Source organism: Megascapheus bottae, chromosome 19, assembly GCF_031878675.1.
Source record: "Megascapheus bottae isolate mThoBot1 chromosome 19, mThoBot2.hap1, whole genome shotgun sequence".
NCBI classification, from domain to species: domain Eukaryota; kingdom Metazoa; phylum Chordata; class Mammalia; order Rodentia; family Geomyidae; genus Megascapheus; species Megascapheus bottae.
Window position 1 is genome coordinate 29738371 of NC_143527.1, and position 24391 is coordinate 29762761.

Consider the following 24391-nt stretch of genomic DNA (forward strand, 5'->3'; position numbering starts at 1 on the left):
AAAACAGAGAGGTGGTATGAGATAGCCAAGGATCAAACTAAGGCCAGGTGGCATGGGCGTTTCTGCTTCCTGCATCATTCTTGGGGCCCTGATGAGCCTCTACCTTCCCAAAGTTCAGATTTGCAGCCCATAAAATCTCCATCTGCCTAAGCAAACTTGTAAATTCTTTACCTATAGTCCAAAGGGTCTTGAATTTTACAACCAGGAGTTGTAACTATTTGTTTCCACATTCCTTCTTGCTTGCATGGATTCCCTTGAGACCTTGGTGAGCAGCGAGGGGTGATGGCACTGTCCTGAAAGTCTGCTGGGGGTTCTTGTTTCTCTTAGGCTTACTGGGGAGCAGTATTTGGGATGTACAGACTGGGGTCAGAAGGCCCCTGTCAATCACAGCAACAGCCCCTGTTAGCCGGAAGGGAACTAGAGAAATAACCTACATAGAGTGGGTTTTTTGGAATAATTTTTTTTCTTTTTATGGGCTAGTTGTAGGTTGGCATAGTTTGTAAATGTATTAGTTAGAGCATGTTTTCATGAAAATATTTCCAGTCAGAACGATTAGACTCCAGTGTTATCTTCCTTCCCATTCCTTCTTACATTGTCTTTACCAGATAATCTAAGAAACTAAACCCAAGCCTGGTGCTGGTGGTTCATACCTGGAATCCTAGATACTCAGAAGGCTGAGATCCGAGGATTGTGGTTCAAAGCCAACCCGGACACGAAAATCTGTGAGACTCTTATCTCCAAATAACCAGCAGAAAGTTGGAAGTGGAGCTATGGCTCAAAGTGGTAGAACACTAACCTTGAGCTGAAGAGCTTAAGGATAGGGCCCAGTCCCAGAGTTCAAGCCCCACGACCAACCAAAAAGAAAAAGAAAATAGAAACTAACGTGAAGACAAAATAACACTGAGGCATCATCAACCAAAAGGAGACATCGTTTGAAAAGATTGTGAGAAAAAGAATGTTTGATAAGACCATTAATTAAAGTTTCCAAAGAGATAAATATATTCTGTTCTTTCTGATATTAATGATCTCTTTCATATTTATCCTTATATTGGCCTAGGAGCTGGTGAAGAAGATGATGATGATTGATTCATGATATTCTGCCAGGTTTCCAGGCATCAAGCAGAAATTTACAGATGAGGGAATGCTGCAGTGAGCAACCGCAAGGTGCAGCTCTGCCAGGAAGCAGAATCAAAATGGTTCCAGCCAATTCCAGGTGTTTATCACAGGTGAGTTTTTCAAGGTTGCATCTGAGATAAAATGTTGCACAATCCTAGCTGCCCTGGGACCGAGTAAATTACTACCATTAAGATTTATGATAACTGAGTCATTTCTCAAGCAGGGGACACACAAGATATTTAGAAAAGGTCACTTCTGGTTTTGTTTGTTACAGAATTTCCAGAAAGTACCAAAAAACAAAAAACACCTTTTTTTAGGGGGGAACCCATATAGAAGACCCTCAAAAAGGCATGTAATATCTGAACGTACTTAGAAAAGACATGGTTAAAACTGCCAGGGTGCCTCACACTCAGGAGGCTGAGATCTGAGGATCGATGTTCAAAGCCAGCTCCTGTGCATTAAAGTCCATGAGATTCTTATCTCCAATTAACCACCAGAAAACTGGAAGTGGTACTGTGGCTCAAGGGGTAGGGGTAGTGGCCTTGAGCTGAAGAGCTCAGGGACAACACCCAGGCCCAGTGTTCAAGTTCCATGACAGACAAAAAAAGAAAAAGAAATGGTTAAAACTCAGAGTACTAGCTCCACACATCACCATCATACATGAGATAGTCATTTGTGGCATGTACAAATAAGATTGTTTTAATTTAATTATTTTGTCAGTTGAACTCAGGGCTTGAACTCAGTGCTTGGGTGCTGTCTCTGAGCTTTTTTTGCTCAACACTAGCACTCTACTACTTTGAGCCACAGCTTAAAGATTGGGATGGCTTGAGAGATCCCCTTATTTTATCCTCCTGAGTAGTTAGGACTACAAACATGAGCCACCAGTGCCCAGCATAAGATCACTTTTAGAAAAAAAAAAATTTTCTAAAATGTCCTAATTGTAGCTATTAGAAGTTATGTTTTGAAAATAGTTATTGAAGAGCTAGGAATGTGGCTTGGTGGTAGAGTGCTTGTCTAGCATGCACAAAGCCCTGGGGGCAATTCCTCAGTAATACATAAACAGAAAAGGCCAGACGTGATGCTGTGGCTTTAGTGATGGTAGAATGCTAGCCTTGAATACAGAGAGGTTCAGGGACAGTGTTCAGGCCCAGAGTTCAAGCCCCACGACAGGTAAAAAGTACAAAAATAAATAAATACAAATAGCCATTGATAATTTTCTAAAGAAGAGTTGGATGTTAGTAACTCACACCTGTAATCTTAGATACTTTGGAGATTAAGAAAAGGATGCTCAAGATTCCATACCAAAAAAAAAAGATTCCATACCAGCCCAGACAGAAAAGATCGTGAGACCCTTCACAACCCATACCTGGGCATGTTGGCATGGGACTGTCATTCCGGCTTCGTGAAAGTGGTAGGATCATGGTTTCAGGTCAGTTTGGGGAAATCAAAACCAAACAATCTATGAGTCTCCATCTCAATAGAAGAACTTGAAGGTAACAGTATGTATTAGTGCAAAAATAGCTGGAAGCGTAATTCAGCAGTGAGCACTTGCCTAGCCCACTTGTGAGGCCCTTAGTGCCAACCCCAGCACTATCAAAACACACCAAATAGCTTTACAAAGAGACTAGACTTGAGTACAGTGCCCCTTCCCTCTGTCAAAACCAGTAATTTTGGGGCTGGGAGTTCGGCCCAGTGGTAGAATGCTTGCCTAGCATGCATAAAGACCCAGGTTCGAGTCCTCAGTACCACATACATAGAAAAAAGCCAGAAGTGGTGCTGAGGCTCAAGTGGTAGAGCTCTAGCCTTGAGAAAGTCCAAGGACAGTGCTCAGGCCCTGAGCTCAAACCCAGGACTGGCAAAAAAAAAAAAAAAAAACAGTTATTTCCGTCTACCCAGTGAAGGATCATCTCTAAAGGCCTCAAAGTTAATGCACTATTCAGCTCCAATTATCTGTATCCAATTCCCAGTCTTGTTTGTAATAAAATCGCCTATGCTTTTAAATGGCCAGTTAATAATTTTAGGCTTTTCCAACATCTTTTTCTCACCATTTGATACTTGTAAAGACAACCTCTTATAATCAAAGCCTCTTTTGTGGTTGTTGTTGGTGGTGGTGGTGGTAGGTGGTGGTGGTGGTGGTGTGCAGGGGGGGGGTGTAACCCAGGCTGTCCTCAAACTCATGATCCTCCTTCCCCTGCCTCTCAACTATTAGAATTACAGGTCTGTGCCACATCATACAGCCAGACCCTCACTCATTTCTCATGTGTGACATATCTCTCAACTGCAGTTCATGTCATAAAAGGCATGCTATCAAATGGCTTAAAGTTAAGTCAGAGGTGACTTCAATGGTAAAAGTTGATCTATGTGAAAATTTCTCAGTGACAGAGGATAACCCTTTTACTTAAAATCCATATTTAATAATACTCAAGATAACCCAAATCAAGTCCTGTTCTTCTGGGACCTTATAGATGGTTGATATCTACAGAAGAAATGCAGGAACATTAAGGTCAATTCAAACCTTTAAGTCACATAATGCTCAGCCTCTCCCTACACTCAAGAAAGTAGAGGAACTAATTTCCACTAGCATCAATCTACTCAAAGGGGCGTGGGAGGACTGGAAGAATTACTGTGTTCCCATGAGTCTCTAGTATTATCGAAGGATTTTGCTGATAAAATGTGATACAGTCAAATCTTATCAAAATGTGAGCATTTCAAGTGGAAATCACATGCTATTAAAGGCATTCATGAAGTCTCTATGTATAAAATGTTAAAAGCTGTGAAAATCTCACATTTCAAGTTCTTTAAATTTTAAAACTAGTAGCCCTACGAGTTGGGAACTGTGATTTTTACTGTAAGGACAAGGCAGTACCCTTTAACTGCTTTCCAGAAATACTCTTCATTTCTTGTCAGTCAAAATTGGGAGAAACTCATAGCAACGCAAACTTTCACAAGCATAGATTGACAGCTGGCTGTCGTGGCTGGGGAAGGGTGGGGGAAGTGAGGCATGGAGCCAGAGGAGGCTGCTCTGAGTAGACCTTAATGCAGAAAACAATGGCATCACCCTCATAACCTTGCAGGGCTTCATTTTCTTCACCAGAAATGCTATTTTGATCCACCCAAGCCACTTATTATAAGGAAAAGCATGTGTGCATTCTAGTTTTGCTCTCAGACTTCTATTTAAAAATTACTTTTAACCAGGAGCTGGGGGCACAAGTAGAAAGCACCTGCCTTGAGTCAAAAAGCTAAGGGACAGCTATCAGGCTCTGAACTCTAGTTCCAGAACTTAGGACATAAAAAGTTAATGAAGTGAATTTATTATTACAAGACATTATTTAATTACCTAAGCATGGAGATATAAGCCCAGTACCATCACAAAAAAATAAGTCCCAGTTTTGTTCCTCGCAATAAAAATACTGGTCAATAGAAAGCTTATAACTCTTTGGGATCAAAAATAAAATTTGAAGATGTAAAGAAAGAATCCTAAAACTCTAGACTTTTTTCATATATTTTTATTATAATTAATAGAAGCGTTACATTATATTCACCAGATAGAAGGTGCATTATTTCACATACATTGATACCCTTTCTCATGTCTTGGTCCCCATTTCCCTCCCCACACCCCCACCCCTCATCTTGTTTTCCTTCTTTCCCTATCAGACTTCAAATAACCAAATACGTATATATACAATACATCAGATAACAAGGTGAAATACTGTAACAATATGAGATAACCAAGGGACAGCAAAAGAGATGAGAGATAACATAGTACATTAAGGACAACAATCACTCATTATATGGCTTTTGTTCTATATCCTGGAGGTCCTTTCATTTAGCATAGCCTTATATATCTAGGTTTTGTTCTGTTGTAAATCTCTGCTAGGACAGCCCAAGGTTTCTTTTTCTTTTTTTTTTTAAGTTAAACAGAATTTTATTCCACGCCTAGCATCGAGAATCATACTGACAGGTCAGGGCCATCTCTAAGATGTGAGTGAGAGAGCGACCCCGCCTAATCTTACAGGTTACCTTTATAAACCGCCAGCCATGTGGCTGGGACAGCCCAAGGTTTCTACTGATTATGACAAATGAGGGAAACCATTGAGCCTATGTTCCTTTGAGTATGGCTTACTTCACTTAATCTGATTTTTTCTAAGTCTTTCCATTTCCTTACAAATGGGGCAATGTCATTCTTTCTGACAGCAGCATAGAATTCCATCTTGTTGATCCAATTATCAACTGAGGGGCATCTGGATTGGTTCCATATCTTTGCTATGGTAAATAGTGCTGCAATGAACATCGTTGTGTTAGTGGATTTAATATGTCTTTGTTAGTATGTCCTTGTTTCTGGACGATTGGGTAAATGCCAAGTAGTAGAATTGCTGGGTCATAGGGGAGTTCTATGTTTAGTTTTTGAGGAACTGTCATCCTGCTTTCCATAGTGGTTGAACAAGTTTGCACTCCCACCAACAATGTAGAAGTGATCCCTTCTGGCCACATCCCCTCCAGCATCTGTTGTCATTAGATTTCTTGATCCTGACCATTTTAACTGGAGTGAGGTGGAATCTTAGAGTTGTTTTGATTTGCATTTCTTTTATGGCCAGAGATGAAGGACCTGAGACTCTTATCTCCCATTAAACTCTAGAAAATGGGAAATGGGGCTTGGCTCACGGGTAGGGTGGTAGCCTTGAGCTGAAGAGCTCAGGGAAACACCCGGGCTCAGTCCAAGCCTCATGACCCAGAAGAAGAAGAAGAAGGAGGAGGAAGAGGAGGAGGAGGAGGAGGGGGGAGGCAGTTTTCTTGGGGACTGAAGTCATGTGCTCAAAAATATGGGAAATCACACTCACATACCCCAACGAGCATATAAAAACCAAAGGAAGTAGCCATCTTTTGGAAAACAGCATTTGTCAAAGAGTGAGGAGAGTTGTCCACTGCAGTCCCTACCTTAGGACAGGACAGGAGTAAAACTACTGAGATTTCACACAAACCATCATCCCAAGGGGACCTTGCTGGGACTGCAGAGAGATCGCTACACTTGGCCCAGACAGAAGGATGGATGATTTGGGAAAGCTTTCTAATGGCTGTGCTCCCTTTTATGCAATATTATGCAGCCAGATGATCCTGAATTGCTATTTTTATAAAGAAAAAGACAAAAAAACCCACACAGGGACAAAACTTAGATAAAATACATAGGCCAGACAGGATGAGGCTAAATCAAAGTATCTCCAAGATATGGAAACAAGAACTTTATCTTCAATGATTGTTGTTCTTAATTTACTCTGTTATTTCCCTTCTCTTATCTGATTTTGTTACCTGGTATATTGTATATACATTTGTTTATTTAAAATAGGAAAGGGAAGGGGGAAACAAGAGGATTGGGAGGGGGTGGGGAGAGGGAAATGGGGACAAAACCATGAGAAGGGGTATCAATGTGTGAGAAGTAATGCACCTTCTATTTGGTGAATATAACTGTAACCCCTCTGTACATTACCAAAAAAAAGGAGAGAGAGAAAGGGTAAGCTATTTTGATAATTTTACTTTTACCAAAATAATGATCTATCGTATACTGAGCTATTCACAGATGATCCGTTTTGAGCAGAATGAGGTGATATAATTATAACTTAGGTAAATCCACAGTGAAGAGTCCTTTTTCATTTCATTGGCTGGCTGTATTGCTCAGTTAATCTTCAAAAAGCATATTGCTAAAAGGGGAAAGAATAATCAGATGACTTAATTTCTAAATTTAGAGGTTATCATTTAAATGAATCACAATGAAACAGTCTAACTGTTCAATAAAGTCTCCATCAGCAGTCTCCTGGCCTTCCTCCCTTTCGGCTGGCAGGCAGATCCCTTTCGTTCTGCAGGACAATTCCCTGGCCTCTCAGGACCCCTCTACTCACATGCCAAACCATCAAGATGAGCATACAAATGCTCCCCAGAGAGAAGGTCATCCTGACTGAAGATCTAACCTTGATCTGTAACATCTGCTATCGTGAATTAACTGGAGAAATGCCAAGACTAAGGAAAATGTCAGTTGATGTCTTGCCCTTGAGAATGTATTTAAATTGCCTAGAGACCAAACATTTCTGTCCTGATATTATTATAACAGTTGCCTTTGTCTTTTTTCTATTGTTTTAAAATCATTTTTCTTTTAATTCCTCCCAATCTGTATTGGCTAAATCAGAACTCTTATAATAACGGACATGTTTCAGCTTCTAGGAAAATAAGTTGGTAGTCCCCTCCACTCGGCTCCCTCTTCTACCTGTCTTATGCTAATGCCTGACTCCACCTTCCTGGGCCAGGGGTCCAGGTCTATGGACACAAGCCACTTGTGGTGCTGTGCCTTCTACTGCTGGGATATGGAGCAGCAGGGAAGACATGTTGCTAGTTTTTCCCATCAAAGAAATGCTTTCCCAGAAGGCTGTTCTCTTGCCCAGCTTTTCTCCCTGCTTTGGTGGCAGCTCAATGCAATGGCAAGTACAAAGCCCTTTACCTCTTCTTCTCCACCCCCTTCCCCAGTTTCATTAATGCAAATGAAGGTAATAGGAACTCATGACCTCAAACCACTCATCCAAGCATTGAAAACCAAACCAAGAATGGTGTGCAAAAATGTCCTCATTCTTCATATGGTGGCATCAGTGGGTTTCACATAACCAAACAGCAGACGGAACTTACATTTTCTAGATTTATGTTTTCCGTATTTGAACGTGTCTTTTGACGATATTTCTTCCGGGTGCAATAGATGCTAACAAGTGTGACAATGAGCATGGCACCAAACACAGCAGCGGCGGAAGAAGCAGTGATGATGATGGTGTCTCGGGTTGAGCCTTTCCTCTCACACCTTTCTCCCATGAACCACCAGTCTTCCCCGGCAGGACACCTGGGCATGGACATGAGATGAAGCCATAGGTTGACATTAACTGTGAATGTCTTCCCTGTCAACGAACTGCCTGTACTCCAACCATGGAATTACTTCACTCACTGTAGACTGGAGGCAAATGTGAGACTGGCACCTTAAGGCCAGGAAAAGGGAAATGAAGGGGCTGGGAGTGTGATCTAATGATAAGAGTGCTTGCCTTGCATGCTTGAAGCCTTGGGTTTGATTCCTTGATACCATACAAACAGAAAAAACAAGTAGTGATGCTGTGGCTCAAGTGGCAGAGCAATAGCCTTGAGAAAGCCCAAGGGCAGTGCTCAGGCCCTGAGTTCAAGCCCCAGGACTGGCAAAAGAAAGGAAGGAAGGAAGGAAGGAAGGAAGGAAGGAAGGAAGGAAGGAAGGAAGGAAGGAAGGAAGGAAGGAAGGAAGGGCCACATATGGTGGCTCATGTCTGTAATCCTAGTTACTCAAGAGGCTGAGATCTGAGGATTGTGGTTCAAAGCCAGTCCAGGTACTAAAGTCCGTGAGACTCTTATCTTCAATTAATCACCAGAAAAATGGAAGTGGCGCTGTGGCTCAAGGGGTAGGGTGGTAGCCTTGTGCTGAAGAGCTCAGGGACAACCCCTAGGCCCAGAGTTCAAGTCCCATGACCGACAAAAGAAAAGGAAGGAAGGAAGGAAGGAAGGAAGGAAGGAAGGAAGGAAGGAAGGAAGGAAGGAAGAAAGGAAGGAAAGAAAAAGGAAGGAAGGAAGAGAGAGAAGGAGGAGGAGAGGAAGGGAGGAAAGAAGGAAGGAAGGAAGGAAGGAAGGAAGGAAGGAAGGAAGGAAGGAAGGAAGGAAGGAAGGACAAAATTAAGGGATAAAGCATATTAGTACACCTCATCAAATTTTAAAGCCGCTGCTACAAGATAGAAAAGAGAAGCAGGGTGCCTGTGGCTCACACCTGTAATCCTAGCTACTTAGGAGGCCAAACTCTGAAGACTGCGGTTCAAAGCCAGCCTACCCATGAAGGTCCATGAGATTCTTATCTTTAATTAACCACCAGAAAATCAGTAGTGGTGCTATGACTCGGGTGGTAGAGCACTAGCCTTGAGCTGAAGAGCTCAGGCACAACTCCCAGGCCCAGAGAGGTAGCCTAAGGAGTCAAATATTTAACTCCTCAGCCAACATCCCAGAATTTCAGTGTCTTCATCTAGAAGATGAGAACAGTCATACCCCAAAGAACAAGGCCATGTGAGGCTTTAATAAATAGGTGACATGTGGGAATTTTGTTGGACAATTAGAATGCAACGTGCTGTATTTCATCAATAATTCATTGTCTTTGTAGCTATCCACAGCCCTACATGGAGTGCAAGGAAAGTAAACACCCTGAATGGCTCTGAGATGACCACTGGCTGATTTCGTTCATACAACCTTCCAGTGAGTGATCCGACCGCTTTAACTGGCTTCATGAAATTTCCCTCTGAAGAATGAAATGGCCTTCCCCACAAGACCCCTTACCTGCACTCAGCTTTGCCATTTTTGACAGTGCAGATGCCACTATTCTCACATGGGAAGCTGGAGCAGAGGTCAAGGACATTAGAGGTTGGGACTGGCTGCACTTGTGAGGTATTGAGGTGAGCTATATCTGAGGAAGATAGAACAGGCTGGCATCAGCTTTTGCCTTAATAACCAATCATCCAACCTTTCAGTCTGCAAAGGGAAGATGGTCAGGATACAGCAACCGTCATGGCACTGTAATAAAAAGTAGGTGAAGAGAACTGGAGATGTAAGTTAAGTGATAGAGCACTAAGTAAAAGCAAAAACCCAAACAAGAATGCAGGGTCCTAAGTTCAAACACCAGTGAACACATAAACACACATTCACACAGATACATGCACACATGCACATATGTATAAAAACAGCGAAGGACAATAATATTTCTTATGGTGAAGTAACAAGCAAGATGCTTGGTGGCCTAAAATCCAAACTCATATTATTTGCCTTTTCTTGTTGATATTTTTTAAGGTATATGAAGAAGCAGGGGAAGGGAGATTGCCTCTGACTCAAACAAGACTAAAAAAAGTTAATGAACAGTGACTTTTCCTGTACCAGGTTTTCTGTCTTGGTAGACTTATCTAGGAGACAGATGCCTGTTACCGACATCTGAATCTTAGCCCCTTGGGAGATAGAGACCACCAAGACAACTAAGATTCTAGGACAGCCTGGGTAAAAAAAAAAAAATAAAGTTCTTGAGATTCCCATCTCAACAGAAAAGGCTGAGGGAGGTGTGCACTGGCCATAACAGCTACAGAGAAGATCACAGTTCAGGCTAGTCTGGGCAAACTGTGAGGCTCTATTCAAAATAACCAAGGCTACCAAGCGTCTGTGGCTCATGCCTGTAATCCTAGTTATTTGGGAGTTTGAGGCCAGCTCAGGGTCCTAAATTGAAACCCCAGTAATACAAAAAAAGTGATTGTGGAATATCTTTCCCCATGAACTATCATCTTGACCTACCCTAATGGACACTGTAGTCAAAATTTCTTGGGTTTTGCTTGTACCACCTCTCATCAAAAGGATGAATCTGCTTTACTGAGATGCATGTGTTTTTCAACAGTAGTTTAGATAAAATCCTACAATACAGAACATGGAAACTATCAGACTGTCTGGGAAATGTCATCAATAGCTTCCCTGGATAAGATACTTTCAAGAACAATAGGCCAATGTCATTACTGCCAAGATGTGTGTGCTTTTGTACATATTCAGATGATAAAACAATCGTTACCACTTTGATTTGATGTACTTGTCATATTTTTATTTTTGAGTCCTATAGTCCTAGAAAATATTAGATGTTCCACAACTCATTTCTCAAGAAATTTCCCAGCCTATTACTCCATGAAGTAATAATTATACTCTTTCCCTGGCACTTCCATTGTTTCATATGAAATTATTTTCATATTATTAATGCTTCATATTAAAAGAAGCCCCAACTCCTGCCCATTTCTTCCACATCCTATAATGTACCCAAAAATGAAACCCAGAAGAATGTGGTGAATAATCATTGGCCATACCCAACGACAACAAAAAACAAGTAATATAAAACTACTTTTATTGACATACCTTCCACTGTCAGTAGGATATAAACATCATTTCCCTTTATAAAATCTCTGCTTTGCATCCTCTCCTGGCTTAGAAAGACAGAAGTTCCATAGCCTGGGCCTCTGTGAAACTGAGTTCCATTAGGGAACGAAGTCACAACTCCCACTTTGGAAGGCCTGTCCCAAAAATAGTTCCCATTATCTGAAAAGGCAATTTATATTAATGGATTGTGTTTAGCATCATCATAGCTTTCAGTGGTAGGAAAGAACAGGCAATGTGAAACACAATTAGGATGGAGCTCAAAATAATTAAATGATGCTATTGACCTGTGATGTATTCCCTGGCAAACCACTGGAGCTTGTTCATTTATACTGCCCTAAAGGAAATGAGATTGCCTGGCAGGGAGGACTGCTCACTAGACTGTTTATTCAATAAGTAGAGAGGACCAAAAGCCTCCTAGCGGGGGATCTCACACCTGTGCTTTTTGACCAGAAGAAAGACCCTCTGTTAGAATCATGCCTCTGTGGCTTTTGAAGTTATAGAGAGGGTTTGTAACTGTGTTGAAGATATAGGTTAAAGCAGTAGGTTGGGCCAGGTGCTGGTAGCTAATGTGTAATCCTAGCTACTCAGAAGGTTGAGGTCTGAGGATCAGGGTTCAAAACCAGGCTGACAAATCCCCATGAGACTCTTGTCTCATGTCCTGTATTCAAGCTCCACCACTGAGGGGTGGAGGTGGAGGGAAGCCGTAGGTTGAACTCAAGGCAGGATGTGCTGCCCCTTAAGCTTCTTCTACTTCTTAAACCACAGTTCCACTTCTGGCTTTTTGGAGTGCTTAATTTGGAGATAAGTCTTACAAACGTTCCTGCCTGAGTTGGTCTTGAACTGCTATCCTCAGATCTCAGCCTTCTGAGTATCTAGGATTACAGATATGAACCACCAGCCCCTGGCAGCTGCTAAGTTTTTTGCTTTTTTTTTTTTGTCAGTTGTGGGGCTTGAACTCTGGACCTGGGCACTGTCCCTGAGCTCTTCAGCTCAAAGCTAGTGTTCTACCACTTGAGCCACAGCACCACTTCCAGTTTTCTGGTGGTTAGTTGGAGATAAAAGTCTCACGGACTTTAGTGCCTGGGCTGGCTTTGAACCAAGTTCCTCAGACATCAGCCTCCTGGGTAGCTAGGATTACAGACATGAGCCACCAGTACCCGGCTAGGTAAGTTTTTAATATTAGCATAAAATAATTTATTGCATTAACTGCATTCAATAGGATTTCAATGTCATTTAGGGAAAAACATTTTGGTAAAAGTGAAAATTATGAATGTTAATTTCTCTATAATTTCCTTTGTGAAAATTACTTTTAAATCAATTTAAGTTGCTCTGTAGCCCATCCTTTTTCCTCTATAAATTTCAAGTTTAGCATGTCACCTTGCTATACTTCTATTTTTTTCCTCTATTAGTAGCTGTGCAACAAAAGATTACCATAATTGAAGTATGATCATTGTTTTCTGGGTATTACTCTCTTTTGAGACTGGGATGATGAAGAATGATATCCCCATTAGCAAATTTCCCAGGACCCTTGAAAAAGAAGTTGTAGTCCATTTCTATAACCAATACTCCAGTGCATCAACTTCTTCCTCTGACCAAAACCAATCTTTAGACCAAGAGATACATTTGTGTTTCCACTTATAATGGCACAACCAAGACAAGATGGATTAAGAGAACCCAGCATCTGAGGAACGGTCTGTACTAGGCCTTCTCAACAGATTTCCATTGGTTGTCTCTCCTAATTCTCATAACAATTCTGTGGGGTTAGGATTACTGCCCTGCATTTGTAGCTGAGGACAGCAGAGCTCCAAGAATTATTTGTTCCACATCACATAAATAATGAGAAGCAAACCTTGGATTTGCATATGCACATATATCTAATGCACCTTACATAACACAGTACCTCCTCTATTCTGCAACATCTTGGCTGCCCAACTACTCAACAGTTGCTGTTTGGTAACTGTATCCTCAACCATTGAAATCTTTACCCCAAACATCTTTCATTCACAAAACTCGGGTTACCAATTCCCTAGGTGCTCAACTATGCAATCCCTCATTCTCAAATCATCTGTACCCCCCAGAACAATGATTGTGTATTAGCAATAAAGAAAATGAGTCACGAACCAGTGGTCATAAATGGGTCTGTAGTTACACTTCGCTGGTTGGACATACGCTGTCGAATGTCAGGATTTTGATCCAAGAGTGTCATTGTGGCTTGTTGCCAAGGACATGGCCACTGTAATTGATCATCATTGGCTCCAGAGATCAAGTGAAAATATATGCCAACATTAGTCAAAGAGTTTAGATTCAAGTAAATCTGAAAAGCATAACCTTTAGAAGAATAAAATGGAGGGCTATACAGAATTCCATTTTGGCTGTTAACAGACTGTGTGAAATTCCTTATATGCCAGATATGATGAGGGCAATGTGTCTCGGAAAGATTGATGTCATCAATAGACAGGCCACCCGATGATGTTCCAGAGCCTCTGAGTCCTTCAAACACCACTCGAAATTTGTTGGTGATGTGTAGTGTTACATAGTAAAGTTGCCAACTTCCAGTGGTTATTTCTGCAAAGACAGTCATAATTGCAAACAAGAGAAAGGACTATGAATTGTGCTTCAACATGATCAACATTGGATTGCTCATAGTCAAATGATTACCTGAGAGCTATTTAATTCCTACAGGCATGAAGTAGCTTTTCTCGTTTCTTAAACTTTTGCAGCCCACAATGATTTACTTCAGGGCATTTACGTGAGGTCAGACTGTTTTCTGGAATATCTTAATGATTGTATAGTTGTTTCTCAGATTTGATAGCTTTTCCCAGAAATGGGTAAACAAGCAATAATGTCTAATTCACAAGTTCTTCATGCTCTATTTATGTGTCTCCAGCCATTGTATGTTGGTTAACTTTTAACATCTGCATCCATGACTCTGTAAATGTTCTCTAGAGATCTCTTTAATATATTCATAGTTTAGTTGTTCTTTACATGCAAATTTTGCAATCAACTTCATAGTGGTATTAAACAGAAATCTGGAAGACTCAAAAAAGCCTACTTCATCCTATTTACTCCTTACATCACTAACTAGTAACTCAACATTATAAACATTATTTCTGAGTTGGACATCAATGGCTAAATATTGTAATCCTAGCTAATCAGGAAGTCTGAGGATCACAGTTCAAAGCCATCCCAAGCAGGAAAGTCCATGAGACTCTTAATTCTGACTAACCACCAATAAACCAAAAGTGGAGCTGTGGCTCAAGTGGTAGAGCATCAGTCTTGAGCAAAAAAGCTAAGGGACGGTGTCCAGGTCCTGAGGTCAGTCCCCAGTACTGGCATACAATAAAAGGTCTTATATGATATTTGATATTTTCTCCCAATCTCTACTTCATTCTCTATTACCTTACACCACGAGTTAGCAACCACTAATGTGGTATGTCATTTTATATTACTTGCTTATGTCACATCTTCTAATAAGAAACAGGACACTAAAAATCTTCAGAAGCTTTCAGGTAGGTAACAGATGAGAGATTCATGTCAAACTGGCAGTTAACGTAATGATTTGAACCACCAATATATCAATAATTAATGAGCACCACAATTTGTTGAGAATAAGCTCAAAATATCCAATTTGTGGAAATGCTGTGAAACTAAGAAAATTGAAGCTAGGAATGCGTTAGGAGGGGTGGGAAGAATAATGAAAGGGGCAACATCAATCAAGATGCATTGTGCCCATAAACTCATTTATTGAGTGGTAACTTCTTTGTACAAATACTTAAAGATAATTAAAATGTGAAGTGCTGTTTTCTGTGGATGGATGCTAGACTGAACGAAACTTTCAAGAGTGCTTTTATTTCATTTTCAGTATTACCACTTAAGCTGTGATTCAGCAGTGTCTTTAATGTTACTGTCTACCAATGTGAGACCCTTAAATTACTAATAATAAATATCTACCTCTGAAACTTGTATTGACATGCATAACAAAACATATTATCTTCACTAATACAAATGCGGTGTTTGTAAGGTTTGCATGTCTACATCTATAACATACTTAATGATATATGTGTGTGCATGTCTCAAGAGGTGGGGACCTTGAGTTCAAACTCCAAAAGCACTATAAAAACAAAACTAAAAAAAAAAAAAAATTTCATTGTCGGGGCCAGGAGTTTGGCCTAGTGGTAGAGTGCTTGCCTAGCACGCACGAAGACCCAGGTTTGATTCCTTGGTACCACATGCATAGAAAAAAAGCTGGAAGTGGTGCTGAGGCTCAAGTGATAGAGCTCTAACCTTGAGAAAGTCCAAGGACAGTGCTCAGGCCCTGAGCTAAGGCCCAGGACTGACAAAAAAAAAATTTCATTGTCTCATTGTTCACAAGTATTCAAAGAAAAACAACATCTACATTTTAGATTCCTCTTCACTGTGAAGCAGGGAAGAATGGCATGACACATAACACAGCGTGGGCTTATTTTCTGTCAATTTTGCTCAATTCATCAAACCAACCAGTCAATACACAGAGCAGAATAATTTATTTGCCAGCTCACATCCCTTTCTTCCCCAGGGACTTTCTTAACCATCTGCTTCAATAGGTGGTCAATTTGGTCTGTTTCTCTGATTATGATTGATACAAAGTGTGAGCACCCACTCCCCACTCAGGAATTGCTCCAGCCTTTAGTTCAAGTCACTACAGTCTGTGTGTGTGTGTGTGTGTGTGTGTGTGTGTGTGTGTGTGTGTGCGCGCGCTTGCGTTTTAGGTCGTAAGGCTTGAATTTGAGGCCTGGGTACTGTCTCTTAGCTTTTTGGTTGCTCATGGTTCTCTACCACTTGAACCACAGCTCCACTTCTGGTTTATTGAAGACAAGTTAACTGAAGACAAGTGTTTCACCGACTTTCTTACCTGAGATGGCTTCGAACCTCAATCCTCAGATCTTAGCCTCCTGAGTAGCTAGGCTTACGGAAGTGAGCCTAGCTTGAGTTACTAGTCTTTCAGTGGAATTTATTTGTAAAGGCAAAATCTAGAGAAAGAGTTCCTTTTGCAGTTGATAAGAGGTAAACCAGGAGCCAAAAGGACTAAAACACAAGCCTATTCTGACATAAAACTAGAAGTTCCAACAAAATTCAGAGGCAGGCTGAGTCCTCCCACAGTCCAGTTCCATTGAGCTGGTAACCTTTCCCTTTTTTTTTTATGGTCAGTCTTGGGACTTGAACTCCTGGCCTCCACACTATCACTGAGCTCTTCAGCTCAAGGCTGTCATTCTACCCCTTGAGCCACAGCGCCACTTCCAGATTTTCTGGTGATTAATTGGAGATAAGAGTGTCACGGAATTCCATGCCCAGACTGTCTTTGAACCACCGATCTCAGATCTCAGCCTCCTGAGCACCTAGGGTTACAGCCACCGTGCCCAGCTAACTTTTCCCATTTTGTCCAAGCTAGTTTACACTATACTTTCTATGAGCTGTATCACACAAGATAACACCCCCAGAGGAGCCTCATAGTAGCTTCCTTATTTAAGCAAGATCACCTTCTGTTTCAGAACTAGCGAGTCAATAGCCCCTGCCTGCTTTAAGTCATCACTTTAATAAAGACACTGTCTCAGTCTGAACCCAAACAAGAATGCCAAGACTGTACCTTTGATTTCCTTTATGAGAGTTAAGGTGCCATTCACATTGGCTGCAAAATATTCCTTAACGTAGATATTCAGTTGGTCATTTCCACTACTGTATAAATAAAATTCCAAGCACTGAAATCCTCTCTTAGGGTAGAACATTCTACTTTCCAGCACTGCTGTGGCTCCCTCATTTACAGAGCTGCTGTTGAAATGCATAAAGTAACCAGAACCTGTTAAGAGGAAAGAGCAGAATTGAGAGAAAGGATACTGGCTAGGGAGATGTGTATCTAAGAATAGTGAGACATTCTTTCACTAATCCTAACTCAGTCATAAACTATATGTCTAAGCTAGCCTTAGATAAGCTACATATCTAGCTAGCCTTAGATAAGCTACATATCTAGCTAGCCTTGGGATTCCTAACCAAAGGTAACAAAATGAAAATGAAATCTAGTAATTATGAAATGTTTATTTACAATAGTAGGGGTTTGCTTGTGAGCACTGATCATTTTACTCGCTTTCATTTACTATCAGCTTCAAGATAAAGTAAATTTAAGTATCCAGTGCTAGTTTTAAAAAAATGCGGTGTGACTCTCCAAGACATTATTAAGCAGTAGGACAAAAAGGCAGATTCTACAAGAACTGTCTTTCAAGTGCCCTAAGACCAGCTCCAAGTGGAAACAGCTTTCACCCATAAAATACCAAGCAGAGTCCCCTTCTGAAAATAAGTTGAAGAGAAATGAAAATGATGTCCAAATGAGAGCTTGAAACAGAGCTAGGTAAGAGCTGTTATACTGTGAAGTCCCAGATGTAATGGTTAAGTTACTTCTGGGCAAGTTACCCATTGTGTGAAGACAGGAGAAAGGACAGACAGGAAAACAGGGTCTTGCCCACTTGCTCATTTCTCTTGAACACTTTTGAAGTTCTTTGGCTTTAAGCTGACAAAAAGAAAGAAAGGTACAAAAATGGCGTGGAAGAAAGAAGGGAGGAAAGGAGAAAATAAATAATGAAACTCACAGAAGATACTCGAAATACAGCAACCACCGACAAGATCTACATTTTCATCTATTAAAATGCCATTCGTAAGGAAAAGGTTGAAATCATAATAACTAATTTCAAAGGACTTCTGCAGTTCTCGGTAAGTCTCAATGTTTTAAATTAGCACTAATGAGAGAACAGTAATTCTGGTTTGAATATATAAATTCATTTCCTTCACCTTATATTTAGTATTGCTAAATTCCCACTATAGGCAGCTGCTATGATCTAAATTTGTCCCCAACCACTTACCTGTTGATGGCATTTGGGGGCATCCGAATTACCTTTGGCAGAATGGCATGAGAGTGAATCCCTCTTGTTGGCATTAATAACTTTATGAGAAAAGGTCTGAGCTGTCCCACTTGCTTTCTGCCAAGTGTCTTTGCAGCAAGCAAGGCAGCCCTTATCAAATACCAAAGAGATGCCAAAACCAGTCCCTTCCTAGCAACCAAAACTGTAAGGAATTAATTTCTTTTAAATAAGTTACACAGTCTTGCCAGTCGCTCATGCCTGTAATCCTAGCTGAAGAGGCTGAGATCTGAGGATCAGGGTTTGAAGCTAGCCTGAACAGAAAAGTGAGACTTCTATCTCTAATTAACCACCAAAAAAGCCAGAAGTGAAGCTGTAGCTCAACCACCACTCAGGTCCTAAGTTCAAGCCCCAGCACAAGCATTTTAAAAAATACTCCATCTCAGGTACTTAGTTATAGCAACAAAATACAAACTAAGTAGGACACTATAGTGGGTATTTAAATGTGATTTTGGTGATAGGTTGCTTGGGGGAAAAAAAAGCCAGGTGCAGTGGCTCACACCTGTAATCTTAGCTACTCAGGTGGCTGAGATCTAAGGATTGTGGTTCAAAGCCAGCCCAGGGACTAAAGTCCATGAGACTTTAGTTCAGTTAACCACCAGAAAACTTGAAGTGGCACCGTGGCTCAAGAAGTAGGGTGATAGCCTTGAGCTGAAGAGCTCAGGGACAACGCCCAGGCCCAGAGTTCAAGTACCACAACTGACAAAAAAGAAAAAGAAAAAGGCAACATCTCCTTGATTTCTTACTAGAGAGGTTAACTTTCATAAACAGGTGGGAAAATGCATTGGCGGAGGTTGGTGTGACTATTTTCTGACCCCCTAGTCTTTTTCTCTCCCTTCTTTCTTCCTTCTTCCTTATTTACCTCCCTCTGTCTATATGGGACCAGTGTCTTCTATCAACATAGATTTTAAAAGATCTAGAAAAAGAAAAAAATAACCTGTTTTTAATGTTAGAGACCTTAATCCCTGTGCAGCTCTTTAAATTCTCAGGCAATTGCTTCAAGTTCCAAAGTCTCCTTTCATATATATTTGCTGCTAGAAATGAGCAAATAAATAAATAGAAACCTGGACGTGTAGGCAAATGACTTCTTAATTTAAACCAAAACTGAGATGGAAAAAGATAGTCATTGTAATATCCTCTTTAAGAATTTTATAACAAAAATTACATATCATATCCAGCTACAAAGTCTAAAATTAATTCATGGCCCAGTGCTACCCATTAGAGATTATCATATTCTATAAATTGTTAGAAAACGACCACACTGTCCTGAAACAACACTCCTTCCAGAAGATACTGGTCCTCTTTGGCTTTGGGCAAACACTGCTAGATTCCTCACCAAACTGAGCTCTGGTTTATACAATGAAAAATATCCTTTGAGAATAAAAATGGAGCTGGGATGAAGCTCAGTGGCAAAGTGCTTGCCTGGCAAGTGCAATGTCCTGGGTCCAATCCTCAGTACCGAAAAAAAAAAAAAGAGAAAAGAATAAAAATGAAGAGATTAGCCATGTGCTTGTGACTCACTAGGCATACTTCTTTGTAGCGACTGAATTGGCTATCATTAACAATTCTGATAGAAAAGAGAAAGGAAACCCCAGTGTTTCATAACAAAGGAATAGAAGTTACTACTGAGTGAGAAATCTAGAAGAATCTCATTGCAGTTACCTTTGCACTGGCCCATGTTGGAGTGATCATACTCTGGGCCCCTGGAAACACTTGGAATCCATAGCCAGTCAGCATTATCTCTTGAACTTTGAACCATACCGCACACATTTTCTAGTTCAAAATTACACGAGTCCATAAAAGTCAAGGAAGAGGCTACAAAAGGAAAGGGGAACTCATGAGCATTCAAATAACATGGTAATCTAAGTAATAAAAACAGTTCATAACAGAAGTATGAAGCTTGTCAGGTTCGCATTAAAAGGGAACACCTAGTTCATTCTGAGAGATGGAGACTTAGACTTCCCTTTATCTGCAGAGCCTTATGGCAAAACTGATAACGCAAATCTAAAAACTCAGCCTGTACCAAGTATTTTCTTTTAATTATCTATCTGTAGAAACCTGAGTCTGCATTCCCCTTATCATTCAAATCACTGAACCAAAACCCAGATTAACATACTCCATTTCTCTTACAACTATGTACATTTTAGTTGAAAAATGGTCTTTCATCACAGTGGTTAGTATTTGAATCACTAACTGCTTCTAAAACCTGCCTTAGAGGCTGGGAGTTTGGCCTAGTGGTAGAGTGCTTGCCTAGCATGCCCAAAGACCTGGGTTTGATACCTCGGTACTACATAAATAGCTGGAAGTGGTTCTGTGACTCAAGTGATAAAGCTCTAGCCTTGAGAAAGCCCAAGAACAGTGCTCAGTCCCTGAGTTCAAGTCAGGACTGGCCAAAAAAAAAAAAAAAAAAAAAGCCTGTCTTAGGGACTCAACTTGATTTTAGGATCTCAAGGCCAGACCTGTGATGTGAGAAGAAAAATGCTATATCCAAGATGGGATCTGGGTGCTCAGAAATCCCCAAAGGCATTAGGTGTTCCATTTTCCAACATAGCCAAAAGAAATACAAATTACTCTAAAGAACCTTCACCTACAGCAGTTATACAGTCGATTCAGCTTCAAGAGATCATAGTCACTGAAGTCCATTCGCTGGCCAATCACATCCTCAAAGTGTGAGATTCTGGTTACAATTGTTGGTTCTGTTCCATTTTGGAATGCAGTTTTGCTGTAGTGCATTACCGAGGTATAATCATAGGGAACATTCAAGGAGTCTGATACTTTGTCATTGTAGATGTTAAAATTGTGCTCTCTGCCTAAGTGATATATAAATTTTTCAATTATTTGATATTCATAAAACTCAGTTTAGAAATAGAGTTATGACCTAGAGTTGACTTTCCAACGAGCAATCTATTCAAGTGCTGTACACATTCCTGTCTCGCACTATAATAGAACAAAGGCATCAGCAGTCATATGGGTTCACCACACCCCAGAATTGGGATATCCAGTTGATTTGGTCTAGGGAAACATCTAATAGAAAGAAGAGTTTAGTAAAGTGGTATCAAGCCAGGTGAAGTGGCATGCACATGCAATTCTAGCCTTCAAGAGGCAGAAGCAAGAGAAAATCATGAGTTTGAGGCCAGCCTATGATGCACAAGAATTTCAGGCCAGGTTCAAACTACTTAGGGAAACCCTATCTCAAAAACAAATAAGTACTGTTGACCTACATACAAAACTGAATAACAAGAAAACAAAACAGGCTCTGCCATGGGGTCGGAAGTGCTGTCAAAAATAGGGAGAGTGAACAGAGAGGTAAATGAGGATTCACATGACTGAAATAGTTTATTTACATACATGAAATAGAAATTGTTTTAGAAGTAGACAGGAGGTAAGGAAAAGTGGTAGAAGGAGTGTGTTTGGTCTGGACACATGTAGAACTGTCACAGCTCCTTCACTGTATGCAACAAGTCGTGCGTGTGTGTGTGTGTGTGTGTGTGTGTGTGTGTGTGTGTGTGTGTGTGTGTGAGAGAGAGAGAGAGAGAGAGAGAGAGAGAGAGAGAGAGAGAGGGAGAGAGACACAGAGAGAGACACAGAGAGAGACACAGAGACACAGAGACAGAGAGACAGAGAGAGACAGAGACAGAGACAGACAGAGACAGAGAGAGGTTGAAACAGTGAGTGATGATGGAAATTTGAGCATTCCCATAGCAGACAGAGATGAAAATAATAGGACTTCAGGAGGAATAGTAGAACGGGATCTGGGAATGTAATGTAGACAAATGTCATTAGAATTGGTTGATAAGAGGAATCCATGGTTACGCCAATATGTATAGATGTAGTTGAATCATGGGAGCTGTATTTAATAGCATTACATGTTTCTAAATTGCTGAGAACAATTTCAAATGTTTTACCACAAAAAAAAAATGCTAAGCGGGCCAGGAGTTTGGTCTAGTGAAGTGTTTGCCTAACATGCACCAAGACCCGGGTTCTATTCCTCGGTACCACATATATAGAAAAAAAAAGCTGAAAATGGTGCTGTGGCTCAAGTGGCAGAGTGCTAGCCTTGAGGAAAAAGCCCAAGGACAGTGCTTAGGCCCTAAGTTCAAGCCCCAGGACTAGCAAAAAAATTTTTAAAAAATGCTAAGCAAGGTGACAGATATGCTCGTTTGTTTTAACCATCCTACATTTTGTTCGTCTATCAAATCATCATTTTGTAGCCATAAACATACAATTATGATTTGTCAATTTAAATTACTCAAGTTTTAAAATGAAAACAAAACATTTAGAGAAGATTCCAATCCACTAAGCATCACATTATTTGATCGCAACTAAGTCAGGTGGCTTTTTTTGTACAATGAACTATGCCTTGTCTTTAAAGCATATCAACGTGTTGCCAAGTGTAGGCAGAAGTAAGACCATGAGCCGGGAGTTTAGCATAGTGGTAGAGTGCTTGCCTAGCATGTATGAAGACCCAGGTTTGATTCCTCGGTTCCATATACATAGAAAAAAGCCAGAAATGGTGCTGTGGCTCAAGTGGTAGAGCTCTAGCCTTGAGAAAGTCCAAGGACAGTGTTCAGTCCCTGAGTTCAAGGCCCAGGACTGGAAAAAATAATAAGAACGTGAAAGCCCTCAAGAGTAAGACCATCAACTGAAACTATTTTAAAGCTAAGCATTCTCTTATTCTAGACATCTTTTTCACTATGGTACAGCAGTGTGACTAGCTATAAGTTATGCATTTAATTTGGGATATGCTTTGAAAAAAACACTAGTTTCTAAGGAAAGCACAATATCAGAAGACTAGCACCCCAACCATTTTCAGCTGCTTCCACTTATACTGTCAGAGGCTAAATGAAGTAACTCATCAACACACCAGCGCTTTTTCGATCAACGGCGGGCACAGATCATAGGCAAGGACTCACACTCAGTCTTGAACTAAAAGAATGAAAAAAGAGAAGTGATGTACCTTCCAGAATTCTGTCCCAAATTATGCTGACATAATCATCCCGATCAGAACGCGACTGCTCATGCCAGAAGCCCAGGGCATGGAGGAACTCGTGCTGCACTGTTGCTATTCGATCACAGTTTGCACCTATGGAGAGGTCTTGCTTCCCAACATGTCTGTTTCCTACTGAAGACCAGCAGCTTATGGAGAGTTCATAGAAGAGGAAGAGGATGTTACACCAATGCTTACAGAGATCAAATGCAAAAATCACCACTGTCCACTTCATTAGCGCCTATAAACTTCCCTGCTACATTTGAACGCTGCATTTCTCTCATACTGGAGGAAAGCATGGACAATCCTGCAGAATAGATCATATTGGAAGAACTTGCCCTAACTCCACCTATTTATTACACAGGCGCCAGTCATCCTCAGGTCATTCCAGCCCTGGTTTTACCTAGATATTTCAAAGTCTTTGAGATTATCTTTGTTGGGCCTTTGACCACTAATTAGGCATTTTTTTTTCAAGGACAAACCAATTCAGAATTGTTAAGTTCAGTCAGGCAAATGATACAATCAGTTTCTTTTTTTGTTTTGTTTTTTGTTGTTGTTGTTGTTGTTGTTTTGCCAGTCCTGGGCTTGAGCTCAGGGCCTGAGCCCTGTCCTTGGACTTTGTCAAGGCTAGAGCTCTACCACTTGAGCCTCAGCACCACTTCCGGCTTTTTTCTATGTATGTGGTATCGAGGAATCGAACCCGGGTCTTCATGCATGCTAGGCAAGCACTTTAACCACTAGGCCAAACTCCCAGCCCCCTACAATCAGTTTCTTAATTCAAGAAGTAGGACATTTTGGGTGAAATTAACTTAAATGCATAGAGATATACACAAGGTAGAAGAGAATAATGTGCACTGTTACAAAAGAGATGAAATTCAACAAGGCTGTTGGATTTAGAAGAGGCACTCCCACTCACCTTATTTTAACATTTTTGTTTGGTTGCATGCATGAAAGCATTATTTTTTATCTCATTTCATTTTTGATATTTTCTTTTTGTGTTGCTGGCCCTTGAATATGTAGGGCTAAAGAATGAAATCTAGCTGTTCTATTCTGCAAAGAATAGCAGAGGAAAATGTGGCTCCACCCTGAAGGCCACAGCCTTGGCTAATAACTATGATGTACAAAGTATCCTAGGTCCAGTGGTTTTCTCACAATCCTTTTGAACTTACCCACTGCCCTTGAAAACGGATATATAATTAGCTTCTCCAGCCCAAGGCTTGAAGTCAATGCATGTTTTTAGACGATAGCGTTCAAATGCATTGAGGATAACTCCTTTAGCATTCATATCTGAAGGAAGAAAACCAACAAAAATATACTTATTCAAATATACACAATGGAGCCAGGCATGGTGGCTTGT

The 24391-nt window shown here is 40.7% G+C and overlaps 1 protein-coding gene and 1 long non-coding RNA gene across 2 annotated transcripts in view; one reads left to right on the plus strand and one right to left on the minus strand.

The window, feature by feature from the left end:
- Nucleotides 1-7190, plus strand: LOC150049775 (uncharacterized). The gene is made up of 3 exons (XR_016538883.1): nucleotides 1-265; nucleotides 1058-1226; nucleotides 6950-7190. It is a non-coding gene; the product is annotated as an uncharacterized LOC150049775 (long non-coding RNA).
- Mep1b (meprin A subunit beta) overlaps nucleotides 6674-24391 on the minus strand; it is a 24646-nt gene continuing 6928 nt past the window's right edge. Inside the window, exons 6-15 of the mRNA XM_090353581.1 lie at nucleotides 24204-24321; nucleotides 23005-23183; nucleotides 20639-20857; nucleotides 19710-19862; nucleotides 16727-16936; nucleotides 13225-13668; nucleotides 11083-11262; nucleotides 9484-9610; nucleotides 7783-7987; nucleotides 6674-6809 (exon numbers count right to left, since the gene is read on the minus strand). Coding sequence (XP_090209707.1) covers nucleotides 6795-6809; nucleotides 7783-7987; nucleotides 9484-9610; nucleotides 11083-11262; nucleotides 13225-13668; nucleotides 16727-16936; nucleotides 19710-19862; nucleotides 20639-20857; nucleotides 23005-23183; nucleotides 24204-24321 — 1850 coding nt within the window. The 3' untranslated portion in view covers nucleotides 6674-6794. The remainder of the gene's footprint in view (nucleotides 6810-7782; nucleotides 7988-9483; nucleotides 9611-11082; nucleotides 11263-13224; nucleotides 13669-16726; nucleotides 16937-19709; nucleotides 19863-20638; nucleotides 20858-23004; nucleotides 23184-24203; nucleotides 24322-24391) is intronic.